The following is a 21,049-nucleotide window of genomic DNA, read 5'->3' as shown; positions in this document are numbered from 1 at the left end:
TTATAATGTTTTCGTTATAACGTCGTCATTTAACTTTTAATAACATAACAAAAATGACACTCATATCATTTCATATTCCATCTATTGCCACGAAACATATTGTCCCAAAGTCCATTTATTACATGTTACTATTCAGAGGTAGATTCTCCATAGGCCCATCATACATTCCATCCCTCCATACTGAGAGGACAAAGGGGATTTTGTCTGCTGCCTTAAGATTTACAATGGGTGGGAGGTGTAATGAAACCCCCCACCTCCATAACTCTCTATCTCTCTCCCGCTGGTGGGTGTGAGAGATATCGCTGTAGGATTATGGTCTACGGTAACCTGACCCGAACAGGCCAGTCATGACAGTGTACATCAGGTTTACTCTTTTCATCTCAAAATATAAAACTGCAATAGTAACTGATCTGAAGGGGTCTCATCTCTCTGTGTGTATTACCTCTAATGTTACCTTTCCCTGACCTGCAGCTACCACTAATGCACCATCCGTTTCAATTTAATAAGCTGGGATGCCCAGCCAGGGCTACTTTAATTGTGGTAGCTAATGGAGTGAGCTGGTGGCTGCTGCCTGGATGGTCAGGCATGGTATTTCTGGAGAGACATTTGGCTCTGAGGATGGTGTTTTTGTCTCTCAGCAATAGGATTAGACTTCCTCCAGGGCCCTCTCAGAGCCCTGCCTGCTGTGTTCTGTTCTGATCAAGGTCAAGTGTAGCCTGCTTGCCTGCTGTGGTGCTCAACTGTAAATAAGGACTGGTCCATATTTCAAACATACGTTTGATCGCACAGCTCCGTCCTTTCTCCTTACAGAACATGCTAGTCAACAACAAGTGTCCGCTCCCTCTCTCCAGCGCTTGGCGTCGCCACCGGCCCTGGCAACAATCATTACGCACACCTGGTCATCATTATCTCCTTGATTACTCACCCTTTATTTAGCCCTCAGTTGACAGCAGTTACTAGGTAGTATTGTTTTCTCTCACGTTCTGTACGCTTCTCACATTTTGTCAATCTGCTTCGATTCATTATTAAACTCACCTTCTGCACCTGCCCCTGACTCCCAGCATATTACGTTACACCAATCTGCTATGAAAATCACAATACTTTCCAGTAATAGAGGTGAATATGCATTAAGTTGATCATTTCTGAACATCAGGTTTGCATATAGCTTACTCTTACCTTCAGGCATTATTATGACGCATCATATATCCTTTGGTTACCATGCATAACTGGTGGGAACAAAGCAATGGGTAACATTACAATTCAGGTTTGAGTCATATTCCATTCATTATTTGGAGTGCTTTAATGATTACAGAACAAACTAAAATGAACATTTATACGATTGATTAGCCTCACCCTTCATCAATTTTAATTAGGCCTATAGAAAAGTATCGAGCATCCCTAGAGTCCAACATTTTTTGTTTACTTTTTAGTGATGTCCAATTGGTAGTTAGTCTTGTCCCATCTCTGCAACTCCAGTATGGACTTGGGAGAGGCAAAGGTCGAGAGCCATGCATCCCCCCAAGCATGACCCTGCAAAGTTGCACTGCTTCTTGACACACTGCTTGCTTAACCCAGAAGCCAGCCACACCAATGTGTCAGAGGAAACACAGTACAACTGGTGACCGTGTCAGCGTGCATGTGCCCGGCCCACCACAGGAGTAGCTAGAGTGCAATGGGACAAGGACATCCCGGCCAGCCAAACCCTCCCCTAACCCGGACGACGCCGGGCCAATTGTGCGTCGCCTCATGGATCTCACGGGCGCAGCTGGCTGCGACACCGCCCGGGATCAAACCCGGATCTGTAGTGGCGCCTCAAGCAATACAGTGCCTTAGAGTGTTGCGCCACTCGGGAGGCCTAGAGTGCAATTTGACCTGAGCCAAGACATCTTACCTTCAGATGCATCCTGCAGATCCACAATGGGTACAAGTGGTCAACTCACCCTCCTGTTGCTCTATTTAAGTCCTGCTGTAACCTTTTTTCATAAGTTAGTCACTCTATGTCTTACCCCTCACACAAGACACAGCCACCTCACAAACACACACATACACACTCCCTGGCCTGAGCTCGCTCTGCGTCATAAGGGGAAACAATTATCTACATCTGCTGCTCTTTATTGAGAGGGGTGAGGGGCTGTATAACCCGAGGCTGGTGTTGTTCGCAATAAGCTTTATCTGCCATCTCACCCAAATGGACCCTTTTCAAACTGTGGAGCAACCTTTTCAGCAGGCCTGTTTACATTTCATCTTTGTCCAATGGGCTCTGTCAACAGGTGCCTGTTGTGCCAGCGTACCAGGAGGAGAGTCTTGTAAACTGTTAACAAAAGGCAGCACATCCACTTCTCACTGTGTACACCTCCGAACCTGCTGCTGGGAAACCTGGAGCCCCTGTTTGTTCACTGCTTGACATGCAAATGTAATATTTTCAAATGGTAAAATTGGTCCAATCAAAACATGTCGGATTTTATGAATTATGAAATCCACACTCCCCTCTAAAAGTACCATGTGAATCTAAGAGGGATAACTCCTCTATACCTTGAATTATTTGCTTTGTATAAATGATAGTCATGTACTGTTACTATATTTCTGTCAGCTTGAAATGTACTTACTACTAGTCGAATTAGTGGTGTGAAGGCTTTTATTGGAGTAGGGAGTACAGGCCCCTCTCTATATTTTCCACTTATGTTTTGATAGCTGAAATTCACCTGGAACTGAGCAGGTGCCATCTCCTACTAGCTCGAGGGTAGGTTTTTAAAAAGGCAGACCTGAATCAAACAGCCTGGACCAATGCATGTTCACTCTCCCTGTGTGCACATGTATACACATCATGTAAAGAGAGAGAAAGAGACAAATAAAAATCTAATTGTATTATTCAGAATACAGCATGTGTAGACTTTAACGGAAAATGCTTGCTTACAAGCCTTTCCCAACAAAGTAGAGTTTTAAAAAAACAAGGCAACAGTAAACAACATCAGTAAATGCATGAGAATAGAGACCGATGTACTGAATTTCATGACTTTAGGCTAAGTGGGGTGAGGGGCATGACATTTAAAAGTTTGCATCTTCAATCACTCATTATAGCGCCTCGTTATAGCGCCTCCATCTGGCCAATCAGTGTAATTTTGTAAATGCCGCATTACTATTGCAAAATGCAGCATTCACCCTAGTTGAATCAAAATCGGTGCCTGTGCTAACGGAGATATCACATGTGATGCATGTACTAACAAACTAACATACTAATGGACGGAGACAGATAAACAGTCCCCTCCCCAATTTATTGTGAGGGAAAATAAGATAAGAAAAAAGTCTAATAGTAACTAACACAAGAGGAACAAAAATGAAGCTGTATACAGGGAGTACCAGTGCCATATCACTGTGCAGAATACTAGGTATTTGAGGTAAATATGTACATAAAGGTTGGGTAAAGTGACTAGGCATCAGGATAGATAATAATAAGGTATTTGAGGTGGATATGTACATGAAGACAAGGTAAAATAACTAGGCATCAGGATAGATAATAATATGAGTAAAATAAAGAGCAGCATATGATTGTGAAAGTGTGTGTGTGTGTGTGTGTGTGTGCGCGCATGCATGCATGCATGCATGTGTATGGCATGGGTATGCATGTGTGTTATGTGTGTGTGCATATGTAGTGTATGTGAATGTGTGTGGGTTTGTGTGAGAGTGTCAGTGTAATGTGTGTGAGTGAGTGTATATACAGTGCATTCGGAAAGGGAAGACCTCCATAAAATGGACAAAAATGAATGGCTACTTATTGGCAGTGGACGATCCATATACACAATAGCAAATACCACTCAATTGGGTGGCAATTGGTCAAAAACATATTGCAAGTGGAATATGTCAAATGCCGGGTGAAATATACAAAAAATCACAAAGGGGGCGAGTGCGCTCCACTATAAGATTCTATATGGGAAATAATCAGAAAGTCAGGACTCAAGGGTGAAATCTTCAAAAATCTATTTTTTTTGTTGTCAATTATACATATGTAGGAAGCGTATGTATATAGATTTGTCTTATTTTATGTGAGTTTGTCCATAAGGCCTATGTTTTTTCCATTTGCCATATATGATCAAAGGAAGTTGGCTTCTGAACCCAAAAGTCAGTTAACCATGTTCAAATGGCATATATAAGTATTGCTTGAGGGTAGGGGGCTATACTGGTCTGTACCTGGAGGGCATGGGGCTATACTGGTCTGTACCTGGAGGGTAGGGGGCTATACTGGTCTATATCTGGAGGGTAGGGGGCTATACCTGGAGGGTAGGGGGCTATACTGGTCTGTACCTGGAAGATATGGGGTTATACTGGTCCCTTATGTAGGAAAGTATTCAGACTCCTTGACTTCTTCCACATTTTGTTACGTTACAGCCTTATTCTAAAATGGATAAAATTGTTTCCCCCCCTCATCTACACACAATGTCCTATAATGACAAAGCAAAAACAGTTTTTTAGAAATGTTATCTAATTTATAAAAATTCTAAAACAGATATATCACAGTTGTATAACTATTCAGACCCTTTACTCAGTACTTTGTTGAAGCACCTGTGATGGAAAAAGTTTTGGGGTGCTTTTCTAATAACCATTTCTGTGTTCATGCAGGTGACTGATTGAACGTGCCTGGGAGGAATCCTCACTATCAGTATCTGCAATTTTGGCAGAAAACGAAACGGATATCTCAGTTTCAAGGTCTCAGCTTGGTGAGAAGAAGCCTCATGAGGTATTGCTCGGTCACACGCATGAACCAAACGTTAATTAATTATGAATTAATTATGAATAAGGAATAAGCTAAATCATGCAAATATAACTTGTCTTTGTAAGCAGTATATAAGAGAACTAAAAGGGACTGCCCCGGCGGAGCTCACTTCAGACCGATGCTATATGCATCTAAGTTTAATTGTGACCTGTCCAGCTTGCTGTTAATATAGAATGATTCATTTAAGATTGACTTCAAGTATCCCCTGTGTAGAATTTCCACAGCACACCTTTGGCAGCGATTACAGCCTGGAGTCAGGCAGAGTGAACAGTCTATGTCTTGGGTGGCTGAAGTTGTTGATCATTTTTCAGGCCTTCCTCCGACATGGCCTGATATAGAGGTCCATGATGGCATGGAACTCGGCCCAAGTGATGTACTGGGCTGTCTGCATCCCCCTCTGTAGTGCTTTGAGGTGAAGGGCGGTGCATTTGCCATACCAAGCGGTGATGCAGTGAAGATGCTCTTGATGGTGCAGCTGTATACATTTTTGAGGATCCAAGGGCCCATGCCAAATCTTTTCAGACTCCTGAGGTGGAAGAGGCGCTATTGTGCCCTCTTCACAACTGTTCGGCTATGTGTGGACCATGTTAAGTCCTTAGTGATGTGGACACCAAGGAACTTCAATCTCTCAACCCACTCCACTCCAGCTCTGTTGATGTGGAAGGGGGCGTGCTCTTCTTTCTTTTTCCTGCAGTTCAGAATTAGCTCTTTGGTCTTACTGATATTGAGCGAGAGGCTGTTGTCCTGGCACCACACTGACAAGTTGAATCGTGTCATCAGAAAAGTATGTGGTTGAACGCAGAGGAGTAGTCTACAAACATCATTCTTAAACAGTTATATCCCCTCTTTTCCAGGTGGGAGAAAGCAGGGTGAAGTGCAATTGAGATTGCATCATCTGTGGATCTGTTGGTGCGGTATGCGAATTGGAGTGGGTCCAGTGTTTCTGGCATGATGGTGTTGATGTGTTTTATGACCAGCCTTTCAAAGCACTTCATAATTACAGATGTGATTGCTATGGGACGATAGTCATTTAGGCAGGTTACCTTGGAGTTCCTGTGAACAGGGACAATGGTGATCAGCATGAAACATGTTGGGATTATAGACTGGGAGAGATTGAAAATGTCCATGAAGTCGCTTGCCAGCTGGTCTGCGCATGTTCTGAGAACGGGCCCTGGTATTCCATCTGCAGCCTTGCAAGTGTTAACCTATTTAAAAGTTTTACTCACATCAGCCACGGAGAGCGAAATCACACAATCGTCCGGAACAAAAGAGGCTTTCATGCAAGACTCAGTGTTGTTTTTCCTCAAATCGAGAATGAAAGGCATTTAGCTTGTTTGTGAGTTCTGCATCACTGGGCATCTCACAGCTGGGTTTTGCACATCCAACTAGCATTGGAGCCTGCGTAATTGTATTCCACCTTCCATCTATATTGAGAGAGAGCATGTTTGGAATGGTACAATCAGGGTAATGGTCTTATGATATGGAAAGCCAGCACAGAAGAAAAATCAATCCTTGCAGAGAAGCACAAGAACTTGAACTTAACTTAGTTTTCCCAAATTAGCTACCTGGCCCGCCACAGGGGTCGCTATCAACGTTTCCCTTTACAGTGGGAATTGTCATCGAATTAGCTCAATATTAGCCACATTCAATGAAACATACCAAAACTAACTTTGCAAGAGATTTTGTTGCAGGTAGAGCGCATACCCATACTCTACACAGACAAGTGCGCCATAACCAATCAGAGCTGCAGTAGGCATATATGCAAATAGGCCATTGCCATATATGGATTTGTGCCACTGGACTGTTTTACAGCATGAGCAGTTGTGATTATTATGCGCTTGATTTGAGATCAAAGGGAGAGCTGCATGTAGTCATGTGTGCACATTTGTTCATATTCCTAGTTAATGAGTTATTAGCCCAGTGGTAGATCATTTATAGTCAGCAATGGGGGAGTGGGAATACTAATACTAATTCCTTTCATTTTGTAAAGTGGTTTCTTGCATCAAACAACATAACAAAATGTCCAGTCACCTCCTTGTCTGAAGGATAAGTGGATAAATAAAGTTCATGTGAAGGCCTGCATGTGTTTTTCAAAAGTCTCATGGAATGTCGGCCTACATTGAGCACTAAATTGGCTATTACTGTAGGCTGAATGATAGAACCGCTATTTCCTTGTTAACATGTTATGCAATTCTTTTTTTCCGTAGTTTTTTAACTGTAAGCCACTCTGGTAGGCCTACATTATGATCAAATAGCAACAGTAGCCTACTTGGTCACTGTTAAAACAATAAATGAAAGCGGGTACAGCCTCAGTGTTCTCAGTAAACTCATGCTAGAAGGTGCACAGACATTTAACAAGGTTTAAGTTTGCTCTCAGCAGATCTGACATTTTCTCAGTGCCAAAAGATATTAGAGGGAACATGGCTCCCGTATCCCATTATATTAGGCTACATGTATTCCTGGGCTATATCAGCCGATAGGCTAGACGGAGTTGGAGATACTTGCACTTTAGCTACGTTTAATAGCCTACCCTTTAGGAGTGGGACGATAACTGCTTTTCCGGCCATGCATAGGTTATCGCCTACTCTATTTAGCTGAGACCACATGAGCACCTGATCTCTCACGTATGGCTACTGAACACAGATCAGCAAGAATGATAAGAGCGGACACTTGCACTTTCTCTTGAGCTATGTTTTGTATATAGGATCAGGGGCGGAGCCAGAGGGGTGCCCGGGGTGGCACTGGACCCCCCTGACATCTGATTGGCCACACCGGGTGTCACCTCAAAATGTAATTTGCTACTGGATGTTTGATGCTGATTTACATCTAGTTTCACCTCTTGTTGAAAGAAGCATTTATTTTGACGTTTTCAAATTCGAAGACAAGGAAGAGAGAATATTAACGTTGTTTGCAAGATACAGAAGAATAAGAATACGACGAACAGACAGAAGAAGATAGAATATTTACACAGGCTCTTTTCGCGATTGGCGAAAGCATCATATTTGAAGTACGTTTTAAGGTTTAGCATCGGGTTTAGGTTTCCTGAACAACTTTTATGAAAGTTGAGTCTTTGTGTAAGTTAACGTTAGACCTTTGATAAGAGAGACCGGCTCCCAATTTAGCCTAACATTATGTTTACATCTGTGCTAGTTATACACGCATATACAGTGCAGTGTCGTAAGTTACAGTATATGAATGTTTAGCTAATGTGGGGTAACTAGTAGGCTACAGCTGTCAGTGTTCAGCAAGTTAACATTCAGCTATTTAAATTCCATGAACTCAGTTAGATTTTGGTGCTTGAACTCAAAATGAACAATTGTTATTATCAATCTGTTAACGTTACTCAAAAGATTACCACAATTTGCAGATAGCCTGTTTGCTATCGTAAAGGTGTAAGAAGTTATAGCTAGCTAAGTTATACTGCAGAGTAGGGCTAGCCATGATCTAACTAGTAACTTAGGCTGGTAGCTGATTTTAAGGTACAGTTGTGATAATGGGGATTTGTAATTAAGATTGAGATTGGACTAAAATGTGGGTAATTGGATGCTTAGATGTAACCATAGACTGTCTTATTTTTTGCATAGGATCAATCAAACATGAAAAGGAAGGGATAGATATCAGACTTCTTTTTAAAGAAGCACAAACAGGTAGATCAGGTGCAAAAGGACCCCAGCCCTTGCATCACCACCGGACCCCAGAGCAGCTCTCTCTACCTGAGGCTAGTCAGAGTCAGTGTGGTCAGACTTCACAAGGACCCAGTCTACCACCACTAATGGTTGGATTCATGTGTGCTCTTGCTTTGATGGCTGTGGCATTTTTATTTTGATTATACACTAATGGTTTTTGTGTTATTTTAATGTAATAGATATATCAAGGGATGACACAGAGACCTCTGGCTCTTAGCAAGATAGTGAGCCAGAGCTGCCAGGAGATGTCATCGAGCCCTTCCCTCTAAATTACACATTTTATTTAGCAGCTGTTAGTATCTAATTGTCATGTATTGTCATGTTGTGTCTTTCTGTCCTTTCCTTTCACCCTGTCTCCCTCTGCTGGTCGTATTAGGTTACCTTTTCTCCCCCGCTTTCCCCCAGCTGTTCCTTGTCTCCTCTGACTACCCATTCACCCCGTTTCCCACCTGTTCCCTTTTTCCCTCTGATTAGGTCCCTATATCTCTCTCTGTTTTTGTTCCTGTCCTTGTCGGATTCTTGTTTGTTGTGTTTCATGCCTGAACCAGACTATCGTCATGTTTGCTGTAACCTTGTCCTGTCCTGTCGGAATCTGCCGGTCTATCTGAGCCTACCTATGTTTGGTTATTAAAGAAGCTCTGTTTAAGTTAATTCGCTTTTGGGTCCTCATTCACTCACCGTAACAGAAGAATCCGACCAAGAATGGACCCAGCGACTTCGGATCCTCTCCACTCAGCCGTCGGGATCCAGGGAGCGATGCTAGGCAGACACGAGCAGGAATTGTCTGCTGCTCGACATGCCGTTGAGACCCTGGCCACCCAAGTCTCCAACCTCACAGAACAGGTTCACCATCTCCGCCTCGATCCACCGGCCACTTCCAGGGCTTTCGAATCTCCGGAGCCCAGAATCAATAACCCGCCGTGTTACTCTGGGGAGCCCACTGAATGCCGCTCGTTCCTCACCCAGTGTGATATTGTGTTTTCTCTCCAGCCCAACACTTACGCCAGGAGCACTGCTCGTGTCGCCTACGTCATATCTCTCCTTACTGGACGGGCTCGTGAGTGGGGCACGGCAATCTGGGAGGCAAGGGCTGAGTGTACTAACCAGTATCAGGACTTTAAGGAGGAGATGATACGGGTTTTTGATCGATCTGTTTTTGGGGAGGAGGCTTCCAGGGCCCTGTCTTCCCTATGTCAAGGCAATCGATCCATAACAGACTACTCTATTGAGTTTCGCACTCTTGCTGTCTCCAGTGGCTGGAACGAGCCGGCCTTGCTCGCTCGTCTTCTGGAGGGTCTCCGCGCAGAGGTAAAGGATGAGATTCTCTCCCGGGAGGTTCCTTCCAGCGTGGATTCCTTGATTGAACTCGCTATTCGCATTGAGCGACGGGTTGATCTTCGTCACCGAGCTCGTGGAAAGGAGCTCGCACTCTCCGTCGCCCCCCTCTCCGCATCACTACCATCTTCCTCTGCCGGCTCGGGAGCTGAGCCTATGCAGCTGGGAGGTATCCGCATCTCGACTAAGGAGAGGGAACGGAGAATCACCAACCGCCTCTGTCTCTATTGCGGTTCTGCTGGTCATTTTGTCACTTCATGTCCAGTAAAAGCCAGAGCTCATCAGTAAGCGGAGGGCTACTGGTGAGCGCTACTACTCCTGTCTCTCCTTCAAGATCCTGCACTACCTTGTCGGTCCATCTACGCTGGACCGGTTCATCAGCTTCCTGCAGTGCCTTAATAGACTCTGGGGCGGAGGGCTGTTTTATGGACGAGACCTGGGCTCGGGAACATGACATTCCTCTCAGACAGTTAAGGGAGTCCACGGCCTTGTTCGCCCTGGATGGTAGTCCTCTCCCCAGGATTCAGCGTGAGACGCTACCTTTAACCCTCACTGTTTCTGGTAATCATAGCGAAACCATTTCTTTTTTAATTTTTCGTTCACCTTTTACACCTGTTGTTTTGGGCCATCCCTGGCTAGTTTGTCATAATCCTTCCATTAATTGGTCTAGTAATTCTATCCTCTCCTGGAACGTCTCTTGTCATGTGAAATGTTTAATGTCTGCTATCCCTCCTGTTTCCTCTGTCTCTTCTTCACAGGAGGAGCCTGGTGATTTGACAGGGGTGCCGGAGGAATATCACGATCTGCGCACGGTGTTCAGTCGGTCCAGGGCCACCTCTCTTCCTCCACACCGGTCGTATGATTGTAGTATTGATCTCCTTCCGGGAACCACTCCCCCCCGGGGTAGACTATACTCTCTGTCGGCTCCCGAACGTAAGGCTCTCGAGGATTATTTGTCTGTAGCTCTTGACGCCGGTACCATAGTCCCCTCCTCCTCTCCCGCCGGAGCGGGGTTTTTTTTTGTCAAGAAGAAGGACGGGTCTCTGCGCCCCTGCATAGATTATCGAGGGCTGAATGACATAACAGTGAAGAATCGTTATCCGCTTCCTCTTATGTCTTCAGCCTTCGAGATCCTGCAGGGAGCCAGGTTTTTCACTAAGTTGGACCTTCGTAACGCTTACCATCTCGTGCGCATCAGGGAGGGGGACGAGTGGAAGACGGCGTTTAACACTCCGTTAGGGCACTTTGAATACCGGGTTCTTCCTTTCGGCCTCGCTAACGCTCCAGCTGTCTTTCAGGCATTAGTCAATGATGTCCTGAGAGACATGCTGAACATCTTTGTTTTCGTTTACCTTGACGATATCCTGATTTTTTCACCGTCACTCCAGATTCATGTTCAGCACGTTCGACGTGTCCTCCAGCGCCTTTTAGAGAATTGTCTTTTTGTGAAGGCTGAGAAGTGCACTTTTCATGCCTCCTCCGTCACATTTCTCGGTTCTGTTATTTCCGCTGAAGGCATTAAGATGGATCCCGCTAAGGTCCAAGCTGTCATTGATTGGCCCGCCCCTAAGTCACGCATCGAGCTGCAGCGCTTTCTCGGCTTCGCGAACTTCTATCGTCGTGTCATCCGTAATTTCGGTCAGGTGGCAGCTCTTCTCACAGCCCTTACTTCTGTCAAGACGTGCTTTAAGTGGTCCGTTTCCGCCCAGGGAGCTTTTGATCTCCTCAAGAATCGTTTTACATCCGCTCCTATCCTTGTTACACCTGACGTCTCTAGACAGTTCGTTGTCGAGGTTGACGCGTCAGAGGTGGGCGTGGGAGCCATTCTTTCTCAGCGCTCCCTCTCTGACGACAAGGTCCACCCATGCGCGTATTTTTCTCATCGCCTGTCGCCGTCGGAACGTAACTATGATGTGGGAAACCGCGAACTGCTCGCCATCCGGTTAGCCCTAGGCGAATGGCGACAGTGGTTGGAGGGGGCGACCGTTCCTTTTGTCGTTTGGACTGACCATAGGAACCTTGAGTACATCCGTTCTGCCAAACGACTTAATGCGCGTCAGGCGCGTTGGGCGCTGTTTTTCGCTCGTTTCGAGTTCGTGATTTCTTATCGTCCGGGCTCTAAGAACACCAAGCCTGATGCTTTATCTCGTCTCTTCAGTTCTTCAGTAGCCTCCACTGACCCCGAGGGGATTCTCCCTGAGGGGCGTGTTGTCGGGTTGACTGTCTGGGGAATTGAGAGGCAGGTAAAGCAAGCGCTCACTCACACTCCGTCGCCGCGCGCTTGTCCTAGGAACCTTCTTTTCGTTCCCGTTCCTACTCGTCTGGCCGTTCTTCAGTGGGCTCACTCTGCCAAGTTAGCCGGCCACCCTGGCGTTCGGGGTACGCTTGCTTCCATTCGCCAGCGTTTTTGGTGGCCCACCCGGGAGCATGACACGCGTCGTTTCGTGGCTGCTTGTTCGGTCTGCGCGCAGACTAAGTCCGGTAACTCCCCTCCTGCCGGCCGTCTCAGGCCGCTTCCCATTCCCTCTCGACCGTGGTCTCACATCGCCTTAGATTTTGTCACCGGACTGCCTTCGTCAGCGGGGAAGACTGTTATTCTTACGGTTGTCGATAGGTTCTCTAAGGCGGCTCATTTCATTCCCCTTGCTAAGCTTCCTTCTGCTAAAGAGACGGCACAAATCATCATCGAGAATGTTTTCAGAATTCATGGCCTTCCGTCAGACGTCGTTTCGGACAGAGGTCCGCAATTCACGTCTCAATTTTGGAGGGAGTTTTGCCGTTTGATTGGGGCTTCCGTCAGTCTCTCTTCCGGCTTTCACCCCCAGTCTAACGGTCAAGCAGAACGGGCCAATCAGACTATTGGTCGCATCTTACGCAGTCTTTCTTTTCGCAACCCTGCGTCTTGGTCAGAACAGCTCCCCTGGGCAGAATACGCCCACAACTCGCTTCCTTCGTCTGCGACCGGGCTATCTCCTTTTCAGAGTAGCCTCGGGTACCAGCCTCCGCTGTTCTCATCTCAGTTCGCCGAGTCCAGCGTCCCCTCCGCTCAGGCTTTTGTCCAACGTTGCGAGCGCACCTGGAAGAGGGTCAGGTCTGCACTTTGCCGTTATAGGACGCAGACTGTGAGGGCTGCTAATAAGCGTAGAACTAAGAGTCCTAGATATTGTCGCGGTCAGAGAGTTTGGCTCTCCACTCAGAACCTTCCCCTTAAGACGGCTTCTCGCAAGTTGACCCCGCGGTTCATTGGTCCGTTCCGTATTTCTCGGGTCATTAATCCTGTCGCAGTTCGACTTCTTCTTCCGCGATACCTTCGTCGCGTCCACCCGGTCTTCCATGTCTCCTGTATCAAGCCCGTTCTTCGCGCCCCCGCTCGTCTCCCCCCCCCCCCCCATCCTTGTCGAGGGCGCACCCATCTACAGGGTCCGCAGGATTTTGGACATGCGTCCTCGGGGCCGTGGTCACCAGTACCTCGTAGATTGGGAGGGGTACGGTCCTGAGGAGAGGAGTTGGGTTCCCTCTCGGGACGTGCTGGACCGTGCGCTGATCGAGGATTTCCTCCGTTGCCGCCAGGTTTCCTCCTCGAGTGCGCCAGGAGGCGCTCGGTGAGTGGGGGGGTACTGTCATGTATTGTCATGTTGTGTCTTTCTGTCCTTTCCTTTCACCCTGTCTCCCTCTGCTGGTCGTATTAGGTTACCTTTTCTCCCCCGCTTTCCCCCAGCTGTTCCTTGTCTCCTCTGACTACCCATTCACCCCGTTTCCCACCTGTTCCCTTTTTCCCTCTGATTAGGTCCCTATATCTCTCTCTGTTTTTGTTCCTGTCCTTGTCGGATTCTTGTTTGTTGTGTTTCATGCCTGAACCAGACTATCGTCATGTTTGCTGTAACCTTGTCCTGTCCTGTCGGAATCTGCCGGTCTATCTGAGCCTACCTATGTTTGGTTATTAAAGAAGCTCTGTTTAAGTTAATTCGCTTTTGGGTCCTCATTCACTCACCGTAACACTAATCTTGTGGATCCCTTAATTAGACATTTCCATGGACATAAGACACATTATTTAACGCGCATTTCAGACATTTCAAGATCCAGAGAAGAGGGTCCTGTACAGCCGTGTTTGAAAACATTTCCCAGAACTCAGCATGGTACTAGGTAAAGGGCTTTCAACAGCTCCTGTTATAAGGACAATTCAGGGCTTGAATATTCTGTAAATCAAGATTCAACTTATTGTTTCGCCTGTAGGCATTTTTCTCTACACAATACACCTAAATCTGCCTTCACATTACAGTCAGGTTTTTGTAACTGGAAAAAGGCTCTGTTTAACGATTCTGGGTTTAAGCTCCATTCGAAGGCAGAGCATCATATCAATGCTATGTATGCTTGGAATCAGCATAAAAGGGCTATTGACAGCAACTCATCAATGTTAGATGTCATAAATGACGACCGGGAAAAGAAAGTGGAGGAAAACTCTACTTACATTAAAACAATTGCAGATGTGCTCCTATTAACTGCCACTCAAAATATAGCGCAGAGAATTCATCGAGAGTCTGATGACTCTCACAACAAGGGTCATTTTTTGACAATATAGAAGAAATAGCAAAGCATGACCCCCTCACAGAGAAAAGGATGAATGCATGTGGCAATTCTAAGTACACAAGCCACCAAATCCAGAAGGAAGTTCTTGAGGGCTTAGCTGAGGTGATACAAAGTGAAATAATAAGAGAAGTAAAAGAAAGTGATGTTTTTAATGTAATTGCAGATGAAACCAAATATTTAAAGAAAAAAGAACAAATGTCTTTAGTTGTGAGGTACTATTACAACAAGGGCCATCCACAAAATCTTTTTACACTTTCAGTCAGCTGAAAGCTTAGATGCAGCAGGTCTCACAAAAATGATAATTGATTGCCTTGAAAAACATCGCCTGGACTACAGAAATAATCTTGTGGGGCTAGGCTATGAGCGGAAAGCATTATGGTGTGTCTGCACATATTAAAAACAGTGCAAGATTTACATTGGTGGGCATGCAGATACATGGCATGCCGTAATCTGAGGGACAGGCTTCCAGCAATTTTGAGAGTGCTACAGGATATTACACTTGAAAATAGTGGTGATAGATCAGTGGGGCCTTCTTTCTCATATAAATTTACATTTCATAGGGCTTTTGGTTACCTTTTGTAAAGTGCTTTGTGATGCCAAATGTCTTTCTGACATGCTCCAAACAAGCTCTCTTGACCTAGCAAGGGCTGTGGGTCTAGTAGGTCTCCTACAGACACATTACAGGACAACAGAAGTGAGGGTTACTTTGGATAACTATGGAAAGAGGTTGAAGAGATTGCAGAGCACTGCAAAATTAGTGTACAAACAGTGTGTAAAAGACAGCCTAAAACAAGGACAACTCATGGATGATGAGCACTGTAGGACAGAAAAATAGCGACCAAAGGGATGGTGAGAGCTTCCAAAGAGCTTTCTTTTATCAGGTGCTTGACAGTCTCACAGCTGAGCTGCAGAGGCATTTTTCAAAGAAGAATTGCGAGATAATGCAAGGGGTCCAGTCTCTCAACCCAACGAGTACAACATGCTTGAATGAGGAGCCTCTGTTTGCCTTTGCTCAGACCTTTGAGTCAGATTTAGAGGACCTCAAACATCAGGTTCATCAAACCAAGCTGTTTCTTGATAGGAGAGAGAAAGGTGGAAGGGACAGACCGTCTACTCTCCTTGACTTTGTTGTGTTTCTAGAACCTTATAAAGAGGTCTTCCATGAGCTATTTTGACTTTGTAAGATTTCTGTTGACAGGTTAAGTCATCTCGGAAATCTCAGTGTTGAGTCAAGGAGGGCACACTCCCTCAACATGGATGAGTTTGTGAAACATTTTGCCAGTTCTCACCAGAACCGCAGAATTATGCTGTTTTAAATCTGCCTAGAATAATTTGGCACTTAGGCGGTCCCTCTGGTCATGATTAAAACCTGCACTGTGTACTAACTAGTACACTGACATTCTAAAATGATAAATCCAAAGGGTATCATGTCACACAGATTTAATTTGGTCTTGATTAGTCCAATTCCAAAACTTTTCTTTGCTATTAGTTAACACAATTTATATGAGCATAAATATGATACTGTAAGTTTGAAATGATGGGAACCAAAATTATTTGTATTTTTCAGGTCTGTTTCTGCTTGATACCTGGTATGTCAAATTGCAGTGTGTTTTTTTGTAAATACATTTTTTTTGTAAATAACTATGCAATTTATGTAACACACAAATGCTATCTTATCTCCTTGGTGCTAGAGCTTTATTTTGAGAAATAATTTTGGATGTTCAATACTTATAGACCCAGATTATATATTCATGAAAACAGAGGGACCCAAGTCTCACTCGTGTGTGTGTGTGTGTGTGACGCTGACTATTTATAGTATGTTAAAAAATTCTAGCGAAGTAACCCTTTTGGGCCACACTATTTGTCACATTGAAGAACTCCGGTTATGTGAATTATCACTTCTACCTCTAATCAGCAATCATAGGATTCAGTCCTGCTCCTGAGATGCCAGGTCAGGGTTACACACACATTTTCTGTCATGGTCTATGGACCCCCTGAAGTAGCCTTGGCCACCCCCTGGACAACCCATGTATAAAACTCTAGTTCCGCCACTGTATAGGATATAGGCTACCTTTCAGGAGGACGATTTTCAGACAGAGACAAAGTAATAGGTAATAAATATCTATTGAAAATGAAAAGACGCTCGCTCACTCTGTGCGCATTGCACCTTTTCCTTTTCAATGAGGATCAAATGTTTTGATTGCACCTAAACCGACGTTGGTTGGACGTCCTCCACTTCTTTCCATTATCAATACTTATTTACAGACACTGTAGTAAACTATAGTCTAGGTAACTGCCACGTGTTTCTCCGCCCATGCATAGGCAGCCCGCTCTATTTCATTAAGACCACACATATACTAGGCGCACTTGATCTTGCAGGGCCCGACTAGGATTGAAGAGGTAAGCTTATGAGAAAAAAAAGATTTTAATACAATAGGTAGGATAAGGCATACAAAGCAGAAAGATATCCGTTTCCAAATACTCTGTGGGACAACAAGACTATTTTGATTTCTCAATTCTCTGTCTGACCGCCCACTCCCAACAGCAGCATGAAAAATGACGACCGCGCTGCAATTACTTCTGTCTGGTCCTGCAGGTCCCAATGCAGCCCTCCAGCTCGAGCCATTGAAATATGCTATTTTGGGTGGGGAGAAGATTCCCAATGGGTGCAGTCACAATGACTGTTCATAGGTGATTCAATATATTCATTTAACATCACAAAAAGTAGACTCATAATATCAAAATTGACAGAATCAACCCCTCATATCAGTCCTCTGATCTAGTTATTATTATTACAGGAGTGATGGTAATGAGCTCTGACCATCAAACAGTTGACAAATCTTACATTTACTACATTTCCCCCTATAGCCTACACTAGTCTAGTTCTAAAGAGAGACGCTTACCATATGTTCCGGTTGGCCAGAATGTAGCTCTAATCCATGTCAATTAATGCGTTTTGTTCAAAGAATATTTCTCATTCATTAAACATATGTTTCAAAGGGCCTCTGTGTGTTGGGAGAAGGAATTTGTGTGGATTTTGGTGTGCAATGAAAGAAGTAGAAGCTTCATGCTGTGCGGGTGGGCCGGTGTTTTCTTATTTCTTGTGTTTTTTTGTTCTACCTTAAGTTATTTTCGCTGTTTTTGATTCTTGTATTGTTGGGTTTTGTGTTTGCAATAAAGGCATTTCCCTGTACTTGTGCATGTGACATAAAACATGTAAGCTTGAAACTTGAAACTTGAAACTTGTAGGGTTATAAGTACCAGGATACACCTGCACTGTGACTGTGGGAACCAGAGCTATCGCTCAATGCAAGCCATTTCGGTCCCCAGATCTATTTATAAGAAAAAAATGTTGGTCTGAACCGGTACCGGAACCATGCAGTTCCCTTAAACAGGGGACTTTACATCTAAGAGGTTTTTAAGGTTCAAATGTTGAAGGGTAAATGCAAGGTAGGCTTCTGCAAATGTATATTTCATGCCATTTAATCTTTTGTTTTTAAGTCTACCTTGTTATTTTCTATTATTGCATTGTTATTGATTAATGCATTTTGGGGGTTTTGAGATAGAAAGAAAGGCATTTCACTGTACTTGTGCATGTGACATTTAAACTTGACACTTGTAGTGTCATAACTGCTCTGCTCACACAAAAGTGGGTTCGTCTTCTGTATTGGAGATTTTGCAACTTATAACTGCTGGATATTATGTGTCATTTTCTTTGGTCAACAATGTGGCTTTGCTGTTCATGTGTTCTCATTGCTGTGTGCACAGCCTCGACTTGAATATAATCCTATCCTCTAAAGAAGAGATGGATATGTTGGAACAGGTGAGAGCACCTGCAGTGGAGTGACCAGTGATGACTAGGCTACGTGTTACAGCTGTGTGGATTCAAGTGTTCAAGTGTCATTCAAGTATCTCTTTTTTTTTTCAGATTGAAATATACAAGTTGTTTTGTTGTTTTTAATGCAGGTGCACCTGTACAGTGGAACAGTGGGGGTACATAATAATGTGAATTATTAAAAACTGAAAGGTTAATCCGCAGTTGAAGGGTTGGGGAGGGAGAAATGTAACCACTCTCAAATTCATAGACAAAGTTATATGCAACTACTGACATGAGATCAAAATTATAGTTTTAACCATGTTTTGAGGCTACACAGTGTTTGTTTACAATTACATTGTTTACAAACAATTGAGTAAAACAAGCTTAGCCCCTACATGTTGGGTTCTGATGGGAATAACAGTTGCTCAGGAGGCATTTATTTTATATTTTCAAGAATAAATGGCTATATCACGAATTCAAAAGTCCAAAATGTACCAATCACAGATTGCCCTTTTAAACAGAACTGCTAACATTACATAATTTAATTCTGCTGCTCTATCATGTGTAAGTGGTAATGTCGTTCCTATATCTACAGAGAAATACCTGCAATGGATCTCAGAAAAAGAACCAGAGTAAAGAAATAGTTGCTCATGATGATGACAACAACATAAGGAAAGGTAAGAAAGCTTGGAAAAGGAAAGCCCGGTCCCAAACTGTGTGTGCTGCCTCCAACTCTTGCAGCTCTGCATATCTGAGTGTGGTATTAACTGTCCTGTTCCCTCTCCAGTTGCAGAGAAGGCCACATGCGTGCGCTCTGGAGACTGTGAGGCAGGACTGTGCTGCGTCCGCTATTTAACAGGGAAAAGATGTCAACCCATCCCAAAGGAGGGAGATACCTGCCTCCTGCGAGGAGGACGCTCTAAACTGCGGAGAAATATTGACCGCTGCAACTGTGCACCCGGGCTAATCTGTCTTGCCCAGGCTGAAAGCCCCAAAAACCAAGGAGTTTGTCAACCTAAACTGAGAGAACGCTAGAGACACTCAGGCAAGAGAGAAGATGTAGATGACTCAAGCCTTTCTTTTACTCAACACATTTCACTCAATAAACTACCTTTGTGCCATTCTTTGTTTAAAATGTTAAAGGCTAAATGCAAGTTAAGCTTTTGTAAATGTATATTTCATTCCATACAAGCTCCGGTGGTCTACTCTTTGTTTTTATTTGAGCCCCTCACCTAATCTTATTCATCTTTAAAAGACAAATCCTCACATTTCATAACTTCCTTGAATTTAATGGCATCTGGTACTACCTCTCAAATGGTCCAGACCTCATCATCACAATGTCCACTAGTGCCATCTATTGGATGAAGATTATAAGCAACAAATTGACAATATCTGAAAAGGGCCCGAGGCTAGGGTTTTGTAGCCTGGAATCCACACTGACCATCACAGCTTCAATATTGTTTCATGTTATTGATTCAGTCTGGACCTGCACCAAGAGGGATACTCTGCCCTAAATATAAAATAGCCAGTCCAGTCAGTGACCGATCAGAATCTAAAAGTGGGTTTAACACAATACCCCATGTGGCAAAATGCTGCACTTTAAAGGCCAGTGTCGTGTCTTTGGCATCATTTAAAGTGAAGACTTATTTTATCAAATCAATTCTCTGGAATTATTATTACATGACTAAACTAATCACGTAAATGTAATAACTAGGAAGCAGGGGCACCACATAAAATCTTCATATCACAAAATTATAATTTTCCAAATATAAGATATATTAATATCTGAAAAATGTGTCTTCTATTAATGAATTATTCTTTACCTCACGTCAGTCTCATTCCAAACAGCGTAAATTGTTGGGTACCTGCACAAACCCAGCCTTTACTATAAATCACCCATACACCAATTGGCTTAATCATTTATTTACTAACTAACTAACTAAATAATCACAGAAATGCACAAACAAACAGTAGATATGTTACTAACAAATGGTAGGGATGATTCCCAAGTGGGCTAAGCCGATATGACGGCTTGGTGGACAAAGGGAAGTGGGTGTGGACTGAGAAAGAGCAGGAAAGACAAAAAGGATCACTACACACAGTTGACAACTATATTAATTGAAATGCTAATCCTTTGCACACGAACGCTCACTCATTCGGGAATAATTGCAATCAATAACTGTTTACGCCCATGTGTCATGATCTTTTCGGTTGGAATCCGGTCCTTCTGCTGGAGAGTTCATCCAAGTCTCTCTCTCTTTCTGTTTCCCTGAATATCAGCATTTTGTGGTTAGAATGGATACTTCAGAGTACCATTCAGAAATGTTCTCATAGAATCGATGTTTCGGCGGTAGTCGGTATTCGCATCCAAGGTTTACATAATTTCTAGCTGCAGACTAGTAATTAGTATCTAAGATATGCTCTTACTCTGTAGGGATCGATAGTCTCAGAGTTGAACCATTTCTAGCCGTGTAGCCAATGCTCCATGTGGTATGGTTAGGAATTCAATAACCATTCGCAATCACAGCTCACGCTGTGGGTTTGCTCAGTCTTGGTACTCAAACCTGTGCCACCTCAGCTTGCCCAAAGTATGCATGGTCTGAAGAGGATTTCCTCAGGGGGGGGGGGGTTATTCATAACAATAGAAAAGGTGGTTCTATGATGCCTGATCATGTCTGTGCTGGCGGGGGCGGGCCAATGACTTAAACTTTAAACGGAATACAATTCTCTCACATTAAAGGTTTATCATCACATGATTTCACAAATAGTTTCATCTTTACTCATTCATTTTATACAATACTTAGATGCAAACCTCATAATGGAGGCACCTGTAGAAACAGAGTTATGTTAATGTGG

The 21,049-nt window shown here is 44.0% G+C and overlaps 1 protein-coding gene across 1 annotated transcript; it reads left to right on the top strand.

The window, feature by feature from the left end:
• Window positions 1-4,618: 4,618 nt before the first annotated feature.
• LOC110526116 (dickkopf-related protein 4) lies at window positions 4,619-19,314 on the top strand (the record flags this gene model as incomplete). The annotated part of the gene is made up of 3 exons (XM_090239441.1): window positions 4,619-4,732; window positions 18,789-18,870; window positions 18,981-19,314. Coding segments are annotated over 3 exons (444 nt in total), but the record flags the coding sequence as incomplete, so codon positions are not given.
• Between the last annotated feature and the right edge of the window lie 1,735 nt (window positions 19,315-21,049).

Source organism: Oncorhynchus mykiss, chromosome 6 (genome assembly GCF_057628025.1).
Source record: "Oncorhynchus mykiss isolate SJ-2025 chromosome 6, ASM5762802v1, whole genome shotgun sequence".
NCBI classification, from domain to species: domain Eukaryota; kingdom Metazoa; phylum Chordata; class Actinopteri; order Salmoniformes; family Salmonidae; genus Oncorhynchus; species Oncorhynchus mykiss.
The sequence above is the reverse complement of the archived record's forward strand: the minus strand, read 5'-3'. Positions and strand labels throughout refer to the sequence as shown.